Source organism: Schistosoma mansoni, chromosome 4 (genome assembly GCF_000237925.1).
Source record: "Schistosoma mansoni strain Puerto Rico chromosome 4, complete genome".
NCBI lineage: Eukaryota > Metazoa > Platyhelminthes > Trematoda > Strigeidida > Schistosomatidae > Schistosoma > Schistosoma mansoni.
In genome coordinates, this window is record NC_031498.1 from 20,940,182 (window position 1) to 20,959,783 (window position 19,602).

The 19,602-nt window shown below is 32.8% G+C and overlaps 1 protein-coding gene across 1 annotated transcript in view; it reads left to right on the top strand.

The window, feature by feature from the left end:
• Smp_130900 (putative alpha catenin) overlaps window positions 1-19,602 on the top strand; it is a 37,915-nt gene that overhangs the window by 6,925 nt on the left and 11,388 nt on the right. The window contains exons 5-9 of the mRNA XM_018797168.1: window positions 3,806-4,006; window positions 6,303-6,464; window positions 7,422-7,580; window positions 9,075-9,230; window positions 12,093-12,522. Coding sequence (XP_018652236.1) covers window positions 3,806-4,006; window positions 6,303-6,464; window positions 7,422-7,580; window positions 9,075-9,230; window positions 12,093-12,522 — 1,108 coding nt within the window. The remainder of the gene's footprint in view (window positions 1-3,805; window positions 4,007-6,302; window positions 6,465-7,421; window positions 7,581-9,074; window positions 9,231-12,092; window positions 12,523-19,602) is intronic.

Below are 19,602 nucleotides of genomic sequence, written 5' to 3' on the forward strand. Positions count from 1 at the left end.
CTTTCATCGTCCTTCTGAACGATATCATCAGCACAAACTTCTGGTAGAAGTTTAGAAGCTTGGCACCCAGGTCAATCAGCAATAAACAAACACATTGAAATCAATCCAATTTATCAACCAATCAAGAAAATTATGCAGAAACATAGGAGTGAAAATCAAACCAATAGGAGATACAACCAAAACAAAGAACTAAACAATGACAGATTTAAGGTCAATAAGAACCAATCAACATCGAGGTGCATAGGACAAGCTGTGAATCACATGTGGAGAAATTCAAACACTTCACTTCTACCAGAAGTTTGTGCTGATGATGTCGTTCAGAAGGACGATGTAAGCTCCACGACCAAACCATCCAGCTCAGAGAACAAACCCACATCAACATAATGAACACGATCAAAAGCAGATGAGAGAAATTAATCTCAACTATAATGAAAATCTTAACATGGTAAATACTGTTGCAAAAAGAAGAAATTTGACCAAAGAATGAAAAGTTGGGAAATTACAATTTGAAGGACTATAAAAAATAAATGTTAAGGGATCATTAAGGCCAATCGTATGATTCATGCATTCTGTTGCAAAAAATAGCTAGTCATTATTTTGCCTTAGGTTAAATAACACAAGATCTCTTTATTTTGGTGAGATTGTCCATTTTTCCGATTTAATAAGTTGAAGAAAATTAAGGCCGTCCAAACCAATATGTCACATAACTTCATGAAGTAATTGGCTGTTGGATGGAACCGTGTAGATAGGAACAGACTACATAGTTTCGGGTCCACGCGATTGTCGTAACTAATGTTTCGAGATGTTGGGATGCCTGAGAATCGGTTGCAGTTTCACAGATGCATTCACCCTCCTGTTAAAGTACTTATTTTCAAACAATACAGAATTAAAGCTCACTACAAAATAACTAACACCCTTCAGAATGCTTTAGTTCTCATAAAGGAAAAAAATCCCTTTGTATCAACATAGAATTATGTCTACAAATTAGAATGTGCCGATTGTGATACATTCTATATTGGACAGTCATCTAGCGAAATCTTGAGCCGAGCCAAAGAACACCCTAGTTACACAAAAATTCACCTAATAATCCTGTAGAAGTTGAAAAACTCCAAATTAAATCAACAATAACAGTCGATGCCATTTTCAACAACTACCAAATCGATATTAAAAATATCAAAATAATACCAAAAGACTTTTCCAGCTACTAAGTTAGGAGAGTAGCTAAAGCTTTCCATATATTGCTTAATCCTACTGCCCTCAATAGAAAAGAAGGCTTCACCATCTATCCAAACTACCATATCTCATTCTATTCACATCTAACACCATCATCACAAATACAAAGTCAACTCTATCTTTTCACATTACAAATGTCATATTTTTCACATTCGTTAACATACATACAAATACACAATTATATGTCTGATATAAATCACTTAGATCGGAGTGACATGACAGTGACTTGGTCATACCTCGTTTTTGATTGATTGTACTTAATATTCTTGTTTTACTCCTTTGTACTATTTAAACTCGGGTTAATTTGGTTTGTTTATTTATTCTCTAAAGATTCAGAAAATTTAATTTTTCTACTTATTAGGATATTACAAATATATTATTTTTACAATTTTTCTTCGAGTATATTCTTCTCGAATCGTGTTGTCTATTTATATTGTGTTTGCTTAGTTTTTTTTCTCCTATTTTTAATATTAATACTTCTACTACTCTAATATTTGTCTTGTTAATTTGATCTCTTCTATGCTGATATCCTATGGCAACTTGAGTTATGTCTCAAATTATATGTTGCTTATCATTGTAACTGAATATTTGTACGAAAAAAAGAGGTTTACTTCTGTTTAGTTTACTTCAACTAGATTAATAAGCCTCCAAATGCCCTGGCACAGCCGAGAGTGGGGAGAGTCCGCTCTCCCTCTCGGAATGCTTTCACACGACCACGCGTATACAGCCTTTGCCAGGGAAGTCTTACTCACTGCCTTCTCGTGGCGGAGGTGTTGTTTACGAAATTGAGAGGACGAGAATCGACCGGGTTGGTGGACACGGAGAGTCCACCTAGGAGAGTTGGAAAGCCGTGATTCCAAACCAATGGTGCACATGGGCTCCAGTTTACAATTATCTCAAAATAAATATCCAACATCTATTAACTGAGTTATTAATATCAAGAGGCTTTGCTTGTATGTTCTTTACGAATGGTAATTCAGTTACGAATAGGCTATCGTTTTTTTGTAGTGATAATCTAGTTTGATTCATAACAAGTAACAAAGGTGACTGTAGTTAGAAACAATTTAAATCATTATGATTAATCTTTTCTCTAAGTATGTTATATCTAAGTTATACAGTTTTATTTGCTCACTAGTAATTAGTTCGAAGATAAATTTAAACAATTTTTATTAGGAAGCTAATAACCTATGTAACCAGATTAATTGTAAGTGAAATAGTAACTCTTTTATGACTCTAAATTCATATCATACTATGCATATTGTAAGTTGACCAAAAGTAATCATGTCTATCATGAAATTCCTACTCAGGGGTCACACTTAATCATACATAATGTTCATGAAACGTTTATTCAATCTTCTATGTGATTTTAAATGCATATTACCAAGGAGGGTACTCTTAAAACTAGAATAAGACATATATCCTCTAATACTTTATATTTTTCAATAATTCTACTGTCGATCTCAATTCATAATGAAATTCGACTTTTTTTTCTATTTCTACTCACTTTTCAATTGTTTCTACAGTTGTATATAAGATTAGCAGAAGGTAGTCATAAACTCCCACATATTACATAGTTTATAGGTAATCAGTTAGGATAAGTTCCCATGTTAATTGACACTCATTAATAAGATATGGTGTTTTCAGTTTTAAAGAAACTGATCGATTCTTATGTTTTAGACCAGTATCATTCGTGTAACATCAAATGAACTACATCGATATTTTAAGTCATTTTGTATAGTGTTATTGAATCGCACATTGGTTTATAGAATTCAATTAATATTACAAGGACTAAATAAAATGACATTCATTCCTATTCAGTTTGTTTATAAACTTCACAGTCAAAATTGAAGCTCAACACCATCAAGAAGTAAGTCGAAAGTGTCCCGATCAAGATTTGACATCAATTGATAAAGTCAATTAGTGCTTAACTTTAATTCATGTAAGGCAATTCAGAGTACCTGGTTTAGTGTTCAAATAATAATTAATAATCACCTTACTTTAAGGCTTGATGTGATATGCTTTAAAATTGCTCTCAATATCCTAAATTTATTCCTTATATTCTGTTAGGTCTCTTTTATGTACCTCATTCTTGTCTTTTATCCCTTCTTTTCACGTTATACTCTCCACATCTAATATTTACCGATGTAAAATATAAAGCAATTTTGAATCGATGGAAATCTGTGCCAGATGATCTTACACTTTTTATGACTGACAACAACTGTACTAATGACTTAGAATATTTGTAGTTGAGGATCAGAATTTTGAAAAAGTGCTTTATCCTCCGAGCTGAATGGTTTATTCTTACAGTTTTCATTGTCTTTTCATAAGTGCATACTTTTGCTGATGATGTCGAAACAGACAACGAGAACTATACTAATTATTCGTATTGAAGTGTGTGTGGTGATGAAAAGACAATGAGAACTACCTGAATGAACCATTCAGTTTAGCGAAAATATCTCTGATAAAACAACTATGTAACATCATACATCTAATGGATATCTTTATGGCATCACATTAAAGTTGTAAATTATACTTTTATGTAAATCGAGATTTGTTTTTTATTTCAATTTAGATAATTGACACTAGAGAAACAGAAAAAATTATACAGAAATTATTAAAAATTATCAATTCATTAAAACAGTTACTTATTCGTTGTACTATTGATTCAACATCGAATGCTTTTATGGCTAAAGAAACTTGTTTAATGGCATTAAATGATGCAACAAAGTTTGGATGTGATCAACGTATTGATGCAGCTTGTCAATTATTTCAGGTGAGATTTAATTAAAGTTTATTATTACTTTACTTACTTTCGCCTGTTACTCCCAATGGAGCATAGGCCGCCGACCAGCATTCTCCAACCCACTCTGTCTTGGGCCTTCTTTTCTAGTTCTATCCAGTTTTTGTTCATTCTTCTCATATCTATCTCTATTTCTCGGCGTAATGTGTTCTTTGGTCTTCCTTTTCTCCTTTGACCTTCAGGATTCCATGTGAGGGCTTCCAGGTTTTCCATGGTGGTCTAGCTTCAATTGACTCACGATTTCAACTATGAAAATACTAAATTCTCCACAAAACCTCTTCTGATCTAAAGTTTATTATAACTAATATTAAATTATTCATTTGTAATTTATCAGAATATAACTAACTTTCTACTATTTGATATCTTGTATTGTTAAATCGGTAGCTATATAGTAGTTAAAATATTCCATTTTCATTTGGTAAGTCATACATTCAAACTATGCTAACTAATCACGTAATTCAATTCATTCACTCAGATAAAGTACAACGGAACTTTCTACATGCACTGAAACTAAAAACTGTACTTTGTAGCAAGCCCATTCAACCACTGTATTTTTTGTGTGCTCTCTGTAATCCTAACATTTAACCCACTGTAAATTTATGTGTGAGTCTGATTGAGCGCATGTCTGCACATCAATCTTTAATCTATTCTCTCATTGGTTGTAAACAAAGACAATCAATAATTTATCCACAATCCATTAACACTCAAAAATATATATGGATTTTTAACACTCACACACACACACACACACACTTGTTTTCCCGGTGTGCTTGCTATCTGTACGCTTGTGGATTTTTACCGAGCTTCAACAATAAACTATCTCTACAACTGGTGTTCAGGCTTTTGAATAATCTCGAGTAAACCCGTAATTCTACTAGGAGATTTAGCCTGCAGTAAATAATCAGTTAGCGGGATATTATTTATTTATTGGAGTCAGATATAGAGGAATTAATCCTCTACAACTTAATTTCATTATATTTAGTGGTTACTGAATTGTTTATACTTAGTTTTGCAAAAATTAAAACATTGTTATTAATAGAGTTGTTTAAAGAGATGTGATTATTAGTAGTACTGGTCTTGTTGACAATGCAGTGATGATTTAGTGGTGAATAAAGCAATTGATTCTTAATTAAAAAGTTATAGGTTCAAACTCCCGGTTCATCTACTTTGAACTGAACACTTATTATTGATGTCGTAAGAAGTACAACTCGATGTCCTGTATACAAATCTGTACAGGGTTACTGAGTTATATAAAAATGTTTTCCGAAGAAAATGATGATAAATATTGCTTAAAAGGCCACTTTCCTAACTATGAAGTAAATAGTTGAGTGTTGCACAAACAGTACTCTCCCTTCAATAGAAAAGAATTGTTATCTTACCCATATCATAGTTGAGTATACGTTGGTAATGGTCAATTGAATTCGTGCCAATATTTTGTTAGTCACCAACTCACTAAAAATACCAAATCTCTATTCATCATCTTACTATTCCTACCATTAAACTGAATGTGTCAATGATAATCTTCCATCTTTTTTTTCTGAGTACGAAATGTAAACTACAAAAGTATATATAACCAAATCATCATATTTCATATCTCCTATTTTTATTGTTTATTTAAACATATGAATATTCTAACTGATTGTACCAACTGCTGAAAACTTTTTGTTTTTTCGTATTATCCAAAGATCAATTATTGTCAATGTTTGGATGTTTAAAATAACTAATAATTAACTAGAATTATTATAACTTATCTACTTAGTACAGATGTATGTAAACTCAACTTTGAGTTGTTATACAATTTGTATGATTTCTGATAGTGTTGTCATACTACTACTATGATGTATGCTACTTATGTCGACAGATATAAATAGTATGTAACACCAATCGGAAGTGGAAAATCGGGCAGCAGATCGGGTTGAAGAGAATAGGCTGGAAAATAGAAATGAATTGTGAACTTGAAGAATCATAGAGAATGTAAAGAACAAATTATGGAAATTCGCAAATGAAGTATTTAGTGTATGGTTTTTATATTTTGCCATTATACTCTGTCATTTTGTAATAAAATACATCGGTTGTTCACACCTGTGTTTCCAACACTATTACTACTCTGCTGTTATCCCTTTCCCAAAAATGACGTAATTAGAACGATGAAATTCCATCCTACAACCTATAATTCTTTAATATTCCATGAAACATTGAAGAAATGCTAAATTCTTTGTCTAAAATCTCATTTTATTGCTCTATATGTTGTTATTTTTTCTACATTCAGAAACGTTCTGTATCTATGATATCATCTGCTTATCAATTATGTTTATTGAGTACAGACGAAGAATGTTGCAGTCAAATTCAATTAGCTTGTCAACAAATTGAACAACTTGTTCCACAGTTAATTAATATAGCTTATTTACTATTTAAATATCCATCTTCTAAGGTAAATTGTATAATTTTACTCATTTTTCAATATTTTTTTAATAGGAAAAATTGTGTATTTGTTAGTGTAATATATGTTAGATTAAAGCATATTCCATGCAGGATTGTGTTGAAGCACTCTGATTGGCTGCTTCTTAACCAATCAGCGCTAGCGGATACTTGAAGACTTTTGAATCTTATGTAAAAATTATAATAATTCCTACTTGCATCCAACTTTTCTCATTTGGAATATAATTACGTTGCTGTTCAACCGGGCTCTGATTTAGGGACTTGTCGAGTAAAGTGTCCAAAGAATAAGAGTAGCTGAGTCGTAATAAGAGAGATCATAACAGTAATGTAGAATAATACTAGATTGATTGAAATTAGTTACAATTAATAAATTATTGGTCTGTAAATGGATGATTCCACTGTTCTGTTCATTAACTATGCTAACATTGATTGATCCACACTATTTCTTGTCCAATTAGAACATGAAAAAAGACAGCTAATATATTCTGTTTATCTTATAACTTGAAACTCACATGATGATAATATACATGAATTACAGGATCAAATGTACAATAACTGAGACACTACAATTTGTACATAACTAAGAGGATATTTTGTAGTACAATACTGAGTAATAAATATTTAATTAACTGTAATTTATAGACAATAAGAGATAATATCAACAGTTAATGAGTTCAGTGAAAGCTAAACAGTCAAATTTAAACATTAAAATCATAAATTTTTTTTATCAGTAACATTTTTGTTCATATTTATATTTTAAATTAAGACCATGAACCGGTGAATGTTAGATAACCATTGAAAACCTGGAAGCACTGGATGGCTGTTTTGTCCTAGTTTGGGACGTCCAGTCCTTCCAGGTTTTCAATGGTGGTCTAACATTGATTAGTTCATGGTCTCAATTAAAACTCAACAATCTTCACAACTCTATATATTTTAATGTTTGTTTTAGTCTGTTGAATCAAATTATGAAGCATTTCGTAAGGTATATGAAGAATCGGTCAATTTACTTTATTCATGTGTTAATGAGCTAATTGGTATGCATGATTTCCTAGCTGTATCCGATGATTTAATGTTGTTGGAATATCAAAAATCTATTCGTGCTTTATCGGTATGTAGTTTTAATTCTGTTTATCTCTCTCTTTTCCTTTAAAAAAGCTGTTGATATACGTATTTGGTTTTGAATTGTCAAATGATTGACAGTTATTGGAGTAGGAAGATAGTTTAATTAAGATCTCAAAAAGAAACTGATTTTTTTCGGACTTTATTTGCTGCCACTCAGTAGTTTATCTGTCTTGATGGCTCAATCTCGTTATATATTAGAATCATGAAAAATGTAAATGACAACTGATGGAAGATGTGCAAATGAAGTATTTAATGTATGGTTTTCATAATTTACGAAGACACTGTAATTTTGCACCAAATGATTATATGTGTATATATTATAAGTCAGAAAGAACAATCATTATCCAAATTACTTACATTTTGCCTGTTTAATCATTTAAGTTATGTAAAACAAATCTACAATAGCTTGACCCAACTATATTTTTTAAAGAATTAAACTATATAAACAGTTATTTATTTATTCAATATAATCAGTGATTCTTGATCATAACAGTTATCAGTGTTGTTACTTGTGAGTGTGTGTGTGTTTGTGTGAATTAACTGAGTTCAGGACATCTCGTTAACCTTGTTTATAATCGAATCAGATGGTAAATGATTTTTATGAGTATTTATAAGATTTCATTATAGAGGTAGGTAGTAAAACTTTTAAAGTAAACTATAATTATTTATTCACCATAGTTTGCAGAGTAAAATTCATTAGTTAGGGTATTCAGTTTTAAGCCACTAAGTCTCAGGTTCAAACCCCTTACCACCTACTTCAGTTTAGGTTGAAGGGTAGTATCACTAACCCTTTATACTTAGAATGCAACTCTAAGCCAAGTACACAGGTCTGTACCTGGTCTGACAGTAGCTTCCACTTTGACTTAGTGTTCGGACTAGTGTATTATGACAACCCAATAGAGCTATTTTAGCTGGAACATTTGTTCTTTGTGGTCCTAACATATCAGGGAGGTCGAGTGGAGAATGATAAGTCTAAAAGCAATAACCTCAAGGTCCAAGAACGAAGTTGTACTGCTGACTGTAATATTATGCGATAACACTAAGGTGTATCTCTCAGACAACCAGGATCTGCAATGACGCTGTCTTACGATGAAAAAAGGGGTTAGTAAAGACTGGCCTTGAAAGTGGTACACCTTCTTGCTTCACGGATTTCCATCAATGGTAATGGGTCTTTCAAAGTACAGAGATGGCACATCATTTATATGACCTCACCTTCAAGTAGTTATCGATTGTATTCAGCATGTACTCTTTTAGATCTAAATCATTACTAATCCAGTATCCTTTTCATTTATCTCATAAAGTAGCATTCTTCCATAATGTATGAGCAACTGAAAAATGACTACCATCCACACGACTCTAACAGAACTATTCTGTATCTAGTAAATAAGTTAAATTATTTTCAATTATAGTTGAAATTCTAATTTGTACTTTTTTCATTACCATTTTCTTTTATCAAAAAAAAACCAAAATCAATTTATAGGATAAAGATGAATTAAGCGTTCAACAGACATCAACATCAATGCAACAACGTTCAGCTTATATTTGTGAAGTTATATTAAATAAAATGATTGCACGAACTGAGAACAATGAGTATGTTGATCAGGTGATGGAAAAAGTGACATTAATACGCGATCAAGTATGTTAAATAATTAGTAGGATGAAGTATTACAGTTTCTATATTTGATTGTTAAAATTAGAATTCATTAAATTTTTGAAAATGATTTTATTGTTATAGTTTGGTTTCAATTATTAAAAATTTTCTTAGGAACAAGGATAATAGGTATATATTTCATTCTAGTGTAATTAATTATCAATAGTTCTTGTTTATAATCTTATCAGAGTTAGCCCTCAAATGCCCTGGTACGGTCAAGAGTGGGGAGGGCCTGCCCTCTCTCTCAAAATGCTCTCACACGGCTACGCGTATACAACCTCTGCCAGGAAAGTCCTACTCACTGCCTTCTCGTGGCGGGAGTGTTGTTTACGAAATTGAGAGGACGAGAATCGAATGTCCGGCGCTTAAACTGGGTTGGTGGACACGGAAAGTTCACCTAGAGAAGTTGGAAAACCCTGATTCCAAACCAATGGTGCACATGGGCTTCAGTATCCTGAGGGAACAAATGGCATATGAGCCAGTCGTCGGTCACCGGCCACCATGGGACTGTATCTCATTACGATGCTCCACTGCCTTGTGGATCAGACCTTTTGGTCAAAGGCTCCGGGTGTGGCCCCCTAAGAAAACCACCGGTTCCGGTCTGAGCACCCGGTCAGTATCATAGCCCTCACACAGTTAGATGAAATGACGATTTTTTGTGTGGCGCATATGTTTCTGGTGCCCCCTTGTAACAATATTTATATGTTCAAATAGATAAAATAAATATCAGTGTTCAGAGCTTATGGATTTAGGTGTAACGATAAAGTCTACTGTCGTTAGTTCGTTGAATCAGTATCCAATAGTTCATATTTTCCAATTTCAATCAATTTATTGTATAATACAATAACCACGGTTTACCATAATTATGAATAATTGTCTCGTTGTTTGGACATGACTGAACTCTTCTACTTCACTAGTAAACCACATTGAGATCCGATCAATAGAACTCGGTTAGCACTAAAGGACTAGATGAACATGATACTGGCCAATACTCAGTGAATAATCAATTGTAAATCTCTCAATCATACAGGAAGTCACTGGTGTCCCGTAAAGCTCATTTGTAACGTCTCAGACTGTGAAACTGGTGAATACCAGTTCGAATCCACCGGCGAACATTAATTCCCTTGAGATTGTAGTTATGTCTTGCTGACGAGCGCCAACTAACACGAAACTTAGGTTCACAGTCTCTTGTTGACTACTTCTAATCATCTAATCATTCTAATAGTCACAATTTACCTCAAAGTCAGTCATTAATGAGCAACACATAATTATTATCAGTTCCAAGGCAATTGAGAGTTGTATGATGATTAGCTTTGATTAGAAAGAGTTTTTGTGAGGAAATAGTAAAGTGTATACGTACAACTTGCTTATTTGTTTCTTTAGAAAAAAATAATTGTTGAACTTATCATTAAGTGGACTAAGAGTTGAACAACAAATCATAATTCGAAGCGTTATGGGTTCGATTACCGAGTGCGGGATCGTAAATGCACACTGCTGAGGTGTCCCATACTAGGACGAAACGGTCATCCAGTGCTTCTAAATTTTCATCGGTGGTTTAGCTTAGATAGGTACATTATTTCAGTGAAATTCAACCGTCTCTACAATCCCATACTGAAAATCACATTTTAGGTACTACAGTCAGGATAGTCAGCAGTAAAAAAAATCGATAAATCGGAGTTAGGTTTATGCTATAAAAAATTAATTAAATCATAAGTTGTTTGTTACATGGTTATAAATGAATTATATATTGCAGAATAGATTTTCTAATTCTTTCATTTTCCTTTACTGTGGTTAGAAAGCCTTGTTTAGCACGCATCATTGAAGTATTTCTCAATGAATGATTTATGAATACATGGTTCTAGATAAGTACCTAGTCAACAAATATGTTATCAATCAAAACAACTTGCCTCATTTTTATTGTTCTAACTAAATCAGTAGTATAATGTGGTATTTGAAAAATACAAACGAATTAATGTAAAAATACATGGAATATAATATCAGAAACGTGATTAATGATTTGATGAGTTTAATATTCGGTCACTTTACTTGTTTTATCCTAATGAGCCGGATGTTTTACACTTCATTAGGATAGAGTGGAAATTTCAACAGTTAAAAATCTTAAGCATTATAAGCAGAGATACATGGTGGCTGACAGTGGAATGCAGGACACGCGTTTCGTCCTATTTAGAACTCGTCAGATGGCTGTACCTGCTTATAATGTCTTTAACTTAAGGCTATATTGAGGCCATCCCGCACAGAATGGACATATATCAATAAGAGACTGATCAACCACAGTCCTAAACATCAGTGGGAAGATTCAAAAACAACCACTATCGAAATGAGTTAAAAACCAATCCATATCATTTCTTTACACAAAAGGCAATAAGATTTGTTCATGTTATAAAAAGCCTTATTTTGTAGTGAACGAAGACTTCATGGCGATAATCTATTTGTTGTTTAATGCAAAATTACAGTATCTTCGTCAACTATGAAAACCGTACATTAAATGCTTCCTTTGCACATCTTCCATCAGTTGTCTCTTACAAACTTCATCATTCCTTCATTGCTGTTGTTATTACAATTAATCCCTGTTTACATTTCTGTTCTCTTCAATTTTTCAACTGTCTACTACCAGGCATTCCACTCCTGATTGGCGGTATATACTACTTATATCCGTCAACATAAGTAGCACACATCACAATTTTACATGTGCAGAGATGCTAATTTTTGTTTTTAAGCTCTACTTTTAGTTTATTTAAGATTATTAATATTTTATTTTGTCACGTTTCGTTTTGGATTACTCTTTTTTTTCTCTACATTTCTCGATTTGAAAACAAAATTTCATAGTATACTCCGGATTTTGTGAATATCGCACGTAATACACTTAGTCGTTTAGCTGCTGGCCAGTCAATCGATGAAAAAGCCTATCGCTATTCAGGTCATGCTTTATGCAATGGTGTACATGATCTACGATTAACTGCTTTAAATGAATGTGATCTACCATTTAATAATGATATTGAGTCATTAAATTTACAAGATAATCATGGTAGTGTTGACAATCTCCAACCGTCGTCGTCTTCTCTACCTCGTCTGCCTTCACCTCCTCCCCCTCAAGATAATTATTATCATCGTCATCGTGATCAATATTCGAATGACAATGAACAAATAGAAGTTTCAGTCGGTTCAATGAAAGATAAACAGAAATTAATAAAAGAAGTGGACAGAGTCAATTCAATGTTAGAAAATAATTCCACTTCTAATTATAACTATAAATCTCGTAAGTATTTACCACATAAACGATAATAATATGAAATAGAGTTTTATTTTTTATTTAATTAATGTGAAAATATTTTGTAATTTCTTCTTTTATAGAGAGTGCTGTGTTCATTTTCATTTTTTATTGTTCGATTGGGTCCATTATGTAAAAAAAGTTTGTTACTCTGTTGTTGGTTCTTCTTCGAGAGTATTTTCTTGTTTCCGTTTCGATAAACTGTCTTTCACTGTTACTCTCCCCCTCTCTCTCTAGATACTATTACTATTATTGTTAGTATGATTATTTTTCAGTGAAATGAGAGTTTTTCAAAAAGTTTCATATGACATATTATATATCCGTATATTTTGTACATGACGGTAGTTCTTGGTTGAAATTAATTTTATCCACAATTTATTTATTTAATAAAGGTCAATAAATAGAGGGGAAGAGTAGAGGATAATTCCAGTTTTATTTGTTATAAATGTTTTTATTTATTGGAAGATGAATAAATGTGTATAGGTCGCTGGTTGGAACACTACCGCAATTCGGTCTCTTTTTTTCTATGTTTTGATCAATATCAACTTCAGGATTATCGACCGTTTCATGATTATTTATCTGATTTAGTCACAGTCATGTTCTTAACGCTTAAATAATTAGTTGTGTGGTGGAGGAATATCAAAACTCCACAAGAAGTTTTATTTTCAAAAGCTCACTAGTAATGTTTACAGTTCATGAGTCTTCACACCAACATGGATACGTAAATAATGACCTTGACTGAATTAATATTTCGCTTATCCATAATGGTCCACTTACGATTGTATTTATCTCCCTATGATATTATAGAGGATAGCATAAGATAATCTGACCAACTTTGCTAGGCATATCACCTTTCTTTATTGAGGAAAGTAAGTTTACTTCTTAGAATTCTGTTGTATGAATATTTTGATGCACCAAAACCCCAAATTGTGTATAGATAAAAATGATAATATTTCTCCTACCACAGTATCTCCTTTAAACTTAATGTTTATAAGGAGGATCCGCCTTGGTGCTACAGAGGCTCTTAAAAACGCTACATTTAGACTAACAATTGACAGTTTCTGTCCGTACAAGAGATATTTAGATGACTTTTTCATTATTTATGACGAAAATATAAATTTCACGACATTTTAGACCATTTCAATAACTGTCACCAATTAATTACATTCACAATGGAATCAGAGTCGGATTAGAAATTCCACTTCGATGTTTTGTTAAGAAGGAAAACTGATATTTCTCTACAGAGATCGATATATTTAGAGAGCCAAGCGAGAATGACCAGTACATGAATCGCAAAGTTGGATAACACTGAAGCTAAAGAGGAACCTGATCCATTTTCTATTCACGAGGGCCAGACGAATTTGTACCATAGATACAATCAACATCGAACTTGATAAACTATGGCTGATACTGATAAACAGTGAAAATTCATCTATATTCGTTGAGAAAAATCTGAATTCTAAACAACAACGTAAAAAAGTGTTCATCGCACCAAAAAAGGCTCTTCGTGAACATTCTGTAGCAGAAGAAATTCTAAGAAAAGCAGACGTCCAAAATCTCTGGGAAAAATATTCTATCGAACTGAACTTCATATCGACTTTTCTAATCGGTCTTTCATTTGTAGTTGTGTGAATAAAATGATAATAATAAAAAAAACACAATTAAATCTCATTGTGTGAATATCCACTTTTTGAATTTGGGATCTTAATTTTAAGGTTCAAATCTATCTTTCTTCACCTATTGAGATTATTTTAAAAAGTTAAACTGTATTGTGGCGTATGCTACTTATGTCGACAGACATAAATAGTATATAACACCAATCGGAAGTGGAAAACTGGGCAGCAGAAGGCTAAGAAGATCGAGTTGAAGAAGATAGAAGGAAAAATAGGAATGAATTGTGAACATGAAGAATCAAAAAGATTGTAAAGGACAAATGATGGAAATTCGCAAATGAACTGTTCAATGTATGGTTCTCATATTGTACCAACAGGTCCTGTAATTTTGTGTTAAAAATAATTTGGTTGTCCCCATCAATGTTCCTAGATTGTAATTTTTAAAACAGTTTGATTCATATTAGTATAGTTGAATAAACGACATCAAATAGAACAGTTCTTTGTTTTAACATGTTCTTCAAGTCATTGCAAAATTTTCTCTTTAAACATATATGCCATATATATATATATATATATATATATATATCACAATCTGTGTTGTTATAGTAACGTACTTTTGTCTTGAATCAAAGTGAATAACAAAGAATAATAATATAACATATGTTAAATAATTCAATGAGCTACATTCAAGAGAACTTTCTAATTGTGAAGGTCATCAAATGAAATACATTTAAAATATATAGGAGCTCAGCTAATGTTTATCATATGTAATGAGAGCTTAGATAGTATTTTATATATCTATTGTCCTAAGTATAAATATAAGAATCACTTTAGCCATTTTACAAACAGAGTATGTTTATTATCAGAAGGGTTTTTTTTGTGGAGATTCAGTATTTTCATAGTTCAAAAGCATGAGTCAATTGAAGCTAGACCACCAGGGAAAACCTGGAAGCACTGGACGGCCGTTTCGCCCTATTGCTGGAATCCTCAGTAGTGCGCATCCACGACCTCGAGATATCAACTCTCTGAAGACAATTGGCGAACGGTTGCTCAACTTCGTGCATTGGTTGAAGTTAGACATAAACACCATCGGATGCCGGCTCAGTGGTCTATCGGTTAAGTGCTCTGGCGCGAGACTCGTAGGTCCAGGGTTCAAATCTCGCAAGGTGAGGTCGTGGATGCGCATTGCTGAGGAGTCCCACAGTATGTTTACTCTATCTTGATGTTTCCAGTCAATCTTTTGGAGTATAAAATCATTATACAATCGTCTAAACACTGACCATTCTCCGTTCATTTTGGTTTAAACTATTGAATGCTGTAATAATAAATATGAGTAGAAAAATTGTGTTTCTAATGTTTCGTGACTGAATGTAAGCCACTTCTTCAGAGCAAATAAATAACTGAATGGCGTAATTATCTCATAGACCTTGACACAAGATACATAAATAATTAAAAGCTTTATCTATGAATGTGTGTTTAATTCCTTAGTTAAATTTCAAAACCTTATACTTGGAGATTTATTATGACATTGTGTGTAACAGACTAGCAGTATGCAAGTAGGTAGATACACATATAATACCAATAATAGTGATAACAACCACAAAAATATAGATAGTGATTTGGATAAAAATTGTTTAATCCAATTAAAGTAAATCAAGGCTAAAAAGAAAATGATATAGTGAATATGGAATTACAAGATAATTAGGATTCTAACAACTAATAATAATACTGATACTAATACTACTTGCATCAAAATAAGTAATAAGTTCACATGGTACACAGTTATAAAACAATGTTAATTAGCTATCAATCAACTGTTTATTATCAGAGATAGAGTGGATAGATCATATTTAATTTGTTTTCAATTCATAACCAATGTAACTAAGTTGAACATTATATTAAAATAGTTAAAGAATGACAACTCTAATATGATTATGAACACTTCCACCCATTAGATCCACCAAATGCTCATACCCCCTTCTCTATATTTCCTGTTGACTTTAGTTTGAACAGCCTAATTAGTAATACACAGTAGTCTTCACATCAAATAATTCAGTTCAACGTTGACAACATGATTGATTGACTCTCCATTGATTGCTTAACTGTTACATATTATCAGAAGAAAATTAGTAAAATAAATGCAGTCTGAAATCAATTCTATTTCAAGATCTCATTGTGTACTTAATGAAAAATGTCAACGGAACTGAAAATCACTTTAATTTCTAAATGGCCAATGACAAAAAGACAGATTTACCTAGGCCTAAGGTTCTTTTGAATATTATTCACAGTAATATTTGCAGTACCTTAAAACTGTATACAATTAAGAAGCGAATAAAAAAAATATAAAATAGATTGTAACACACATTAAACAAACTGTTCATTTTGTTTTGTTTAAATGTGTCCACTTGTTATAAATCAAATGATCTCCGGGTTAAATGTGGGTAGATAATGTTTCATTTAACTTGTTTTTGTTACTTAATATACAAAAAGATTAATTCTATTTGTAATGGATACGCATTTTACATGTTTATCTAAATGTGTGTGTGTGTATGTGAATGAGCACACACTCGCGTTTGTAAATGTGTTTATCCTTCTTGTTGTTTTGTGTAAAATCAACCAAGTCATAGTATCTTTGCAATGGAAATGATATAAGTTTTATAGTTAACTGAATAAGTCAACGTATTAAAATGTAAACCAACAACCGTTTTATAATAGAACAATATTTAAGATATTTATCACGTTACACTGTACTTTTGTACTATTGAGAACAATGGTATATTGAACTTTAAAATCGAAATATTTGATTATAAACAGAGACGGTTGATGGCTAACAGTGGAATCTAGGACACGCGTTCTATCTTATTTAGGACTCGTCAGTTGGATGTACTTAGATCCCAGAGTTGTTCTCTCCGGGACTCAAGCAACAAATAAAAAAATTTACGAAATATTTAGTGTTTTACTTTACGTAAAAACATGCTTGCTTTTCAGGAGGTTATAAGTGACCAAATCGAAATATTCCATAAGACCATAGTTTAATCAACTGTTGGACTGTGATGTGTCATGAGGTATTTTGGTTGGGCCTGAATATCGTGATGATCCATTGTAGCTATATTGACTGGAACACTTGTTCCTGGAGTTTTTAATATGACAGACGGGTCCATACGAGGACGGTACATTGGACGTTCAACTGTAAAGTACTTTTAAATGTAGAAAGCTGTGACAGGGTTAAGGTGTTGCTCTTAGTTAAACAATATTTGCTGCCTTCTTACAACAAAAGGATGCAGTTAAAATGGTTGATCTTAACAATGCCTTTACCCTTACCACCTCGGTCCTAATAATTTTTATTTCAGCTAAACTTGCGATTCCAGAGTATCATCAATTTTTGGTCAACTAAACGCAATATATTTCTTGACTCGAACTACACTACTTGTATTATTTTATCTAGCATTTGTATTATTTGTAGTTATGATCGTAATTTAAAATTGTATTCAGTAGTAAAGACATCATTTTGTTGTTACAATTTTTTAAATCTAACAATCCGATTCTGTTATAGTGTTCATATTATTCTCAATGCTAATTTACATGATATGATTCAGTATGCTATAGATCATTTATTTATTTATTTAAACACATAAATATTGGTACAATGAAGCACCAGATATATATGCGCCACACAAATCCCATTTGATTTGCGTGAGGGCTGTGATACTGCCCGGGTGCCCAAACCGAAGCAGGTGGTTTTCTTAGAGGGCCACACCCGGAGTCTTCGGCCTAAAGGTCTGATACACAAGGCAGTGGAGCATCGTGAGGAGATGCAGTCCCATGGTAGCCGGCGACCGAAGATTGGTTCATACGCCATTTGTTCCCTCAGAGCACTGGAGCCCATGTGCACCATTGGTTAGTAATCAGTGTTTTCCAACTCCCCTAGGTGGACCTTTCGTGTCGACCAACCCGGTTAAAGCGCCGGACATTCGCTGTTTGTCCTCTCAATATCGTAAACAACACCTGTGGCACGAGAAGGCAGTGAGTAGGACTTCCCTGACAGAGGCTGTATACGCGTGTGAGAGTATTTCGAGAGGGAAAGCGAACTCTCCCCACTCTTGACCGTACCAGGGCATTTTGGGACTATAGATCATTTGTTTATACAATAGTGATAATAGCTTTATTTAATACCGTAAATTTCGTTACAATAAAGTATTCTCAACACTAGTTGTTCATTATTACAATAAATATCTCTTTAACCTGCATTCATCCCGTAATTATTCAAAATGCATTGTTCAACAGTCAGTGTCTGCCACCCTTAATCTGTCAAGTTTTTTATCAGTTCAGTTGCTATAATTATGTTCCTATCCATCATGTATAAGGTGTTCGAATTCCAGCGTATGTCTCTCGTTTTTTTTCCAAAGGATAAGTAGAATAGGAAATATCCAAAGTACTGGAGCAGTTCTGTTTAGGTTTTTATAACGTTGGGATAAATTATAAATCTTTTACAGTAAAGCGTAAACGAGTCCGCTTTACACTCGTAATTGTTTGATCAAAACAAATTTCAAACATGTAGTTTCCAAGAGATATTTTCACAGTTGAGAAATACGCGTCCCTGACGTTTGAGTAAGCCGTTAGAAGCCTATACGTTTGAGCTAGGCTTAATATTGATTACAACCGAAGATTGACTGATATACTTAATGAGACATTTTTGACTGGTTTATTGACTTTACTCAACTCTAAATGCTTGTGATCACAAACTATAGTGTTTTGAGACATTTACGACGGAGCGATAAGATGAACTTGCTAACTGATGCACATCACAAAAAATATTTTTTAAAATGAAAATAATTTTATGTTCACAAGTAGTTATAGGCGAAGAAACGCACTAATTGTGAAACTAAAACCTATTGTCTTCTTTTTCAGTCCTCTGAACATTTAAAGTTGTTTAAGCTCATTCTCAGAATCGGTTTTTACAACACAGAATCATTGAATTTTCATCTCTCAGGTCTGGAGTTCTAAAGTTATATTTTACCATTCCGAGAATTCATTCCTTCTAAAATTATGTTGTCTATATGTAATGTTTACTACTACTGTGGTGTGCTACTGATATCGACAGATATAAGTAGTATGTATCATCAATCGAAAGTGAAATACCTGGAGGCAGGTGGTCAAGAAGATCAAAGAAAAGAGGACGAGACCAAAGAATGATTGGTGTGGAAACGAAAGAACAATAAAGTCTGAGACGACTGATTGACATTTTGCAAATGGATTATTTACCGTATGGTTCTCAGATTTTACTAAGATGTTCTGTAGTTTTGTGGCTCAGAATCGATCATCATAGCATAGATGGATACACTTTTTATCTTGCTTTAAGTTATAAATTCCAGTATTCCTTCAGAAATACTTCCTCATCCCGCTTTTTCTAGTCTTATTCTGAATATTTAGCGTTTCTCACTTTCATTACTGCTGT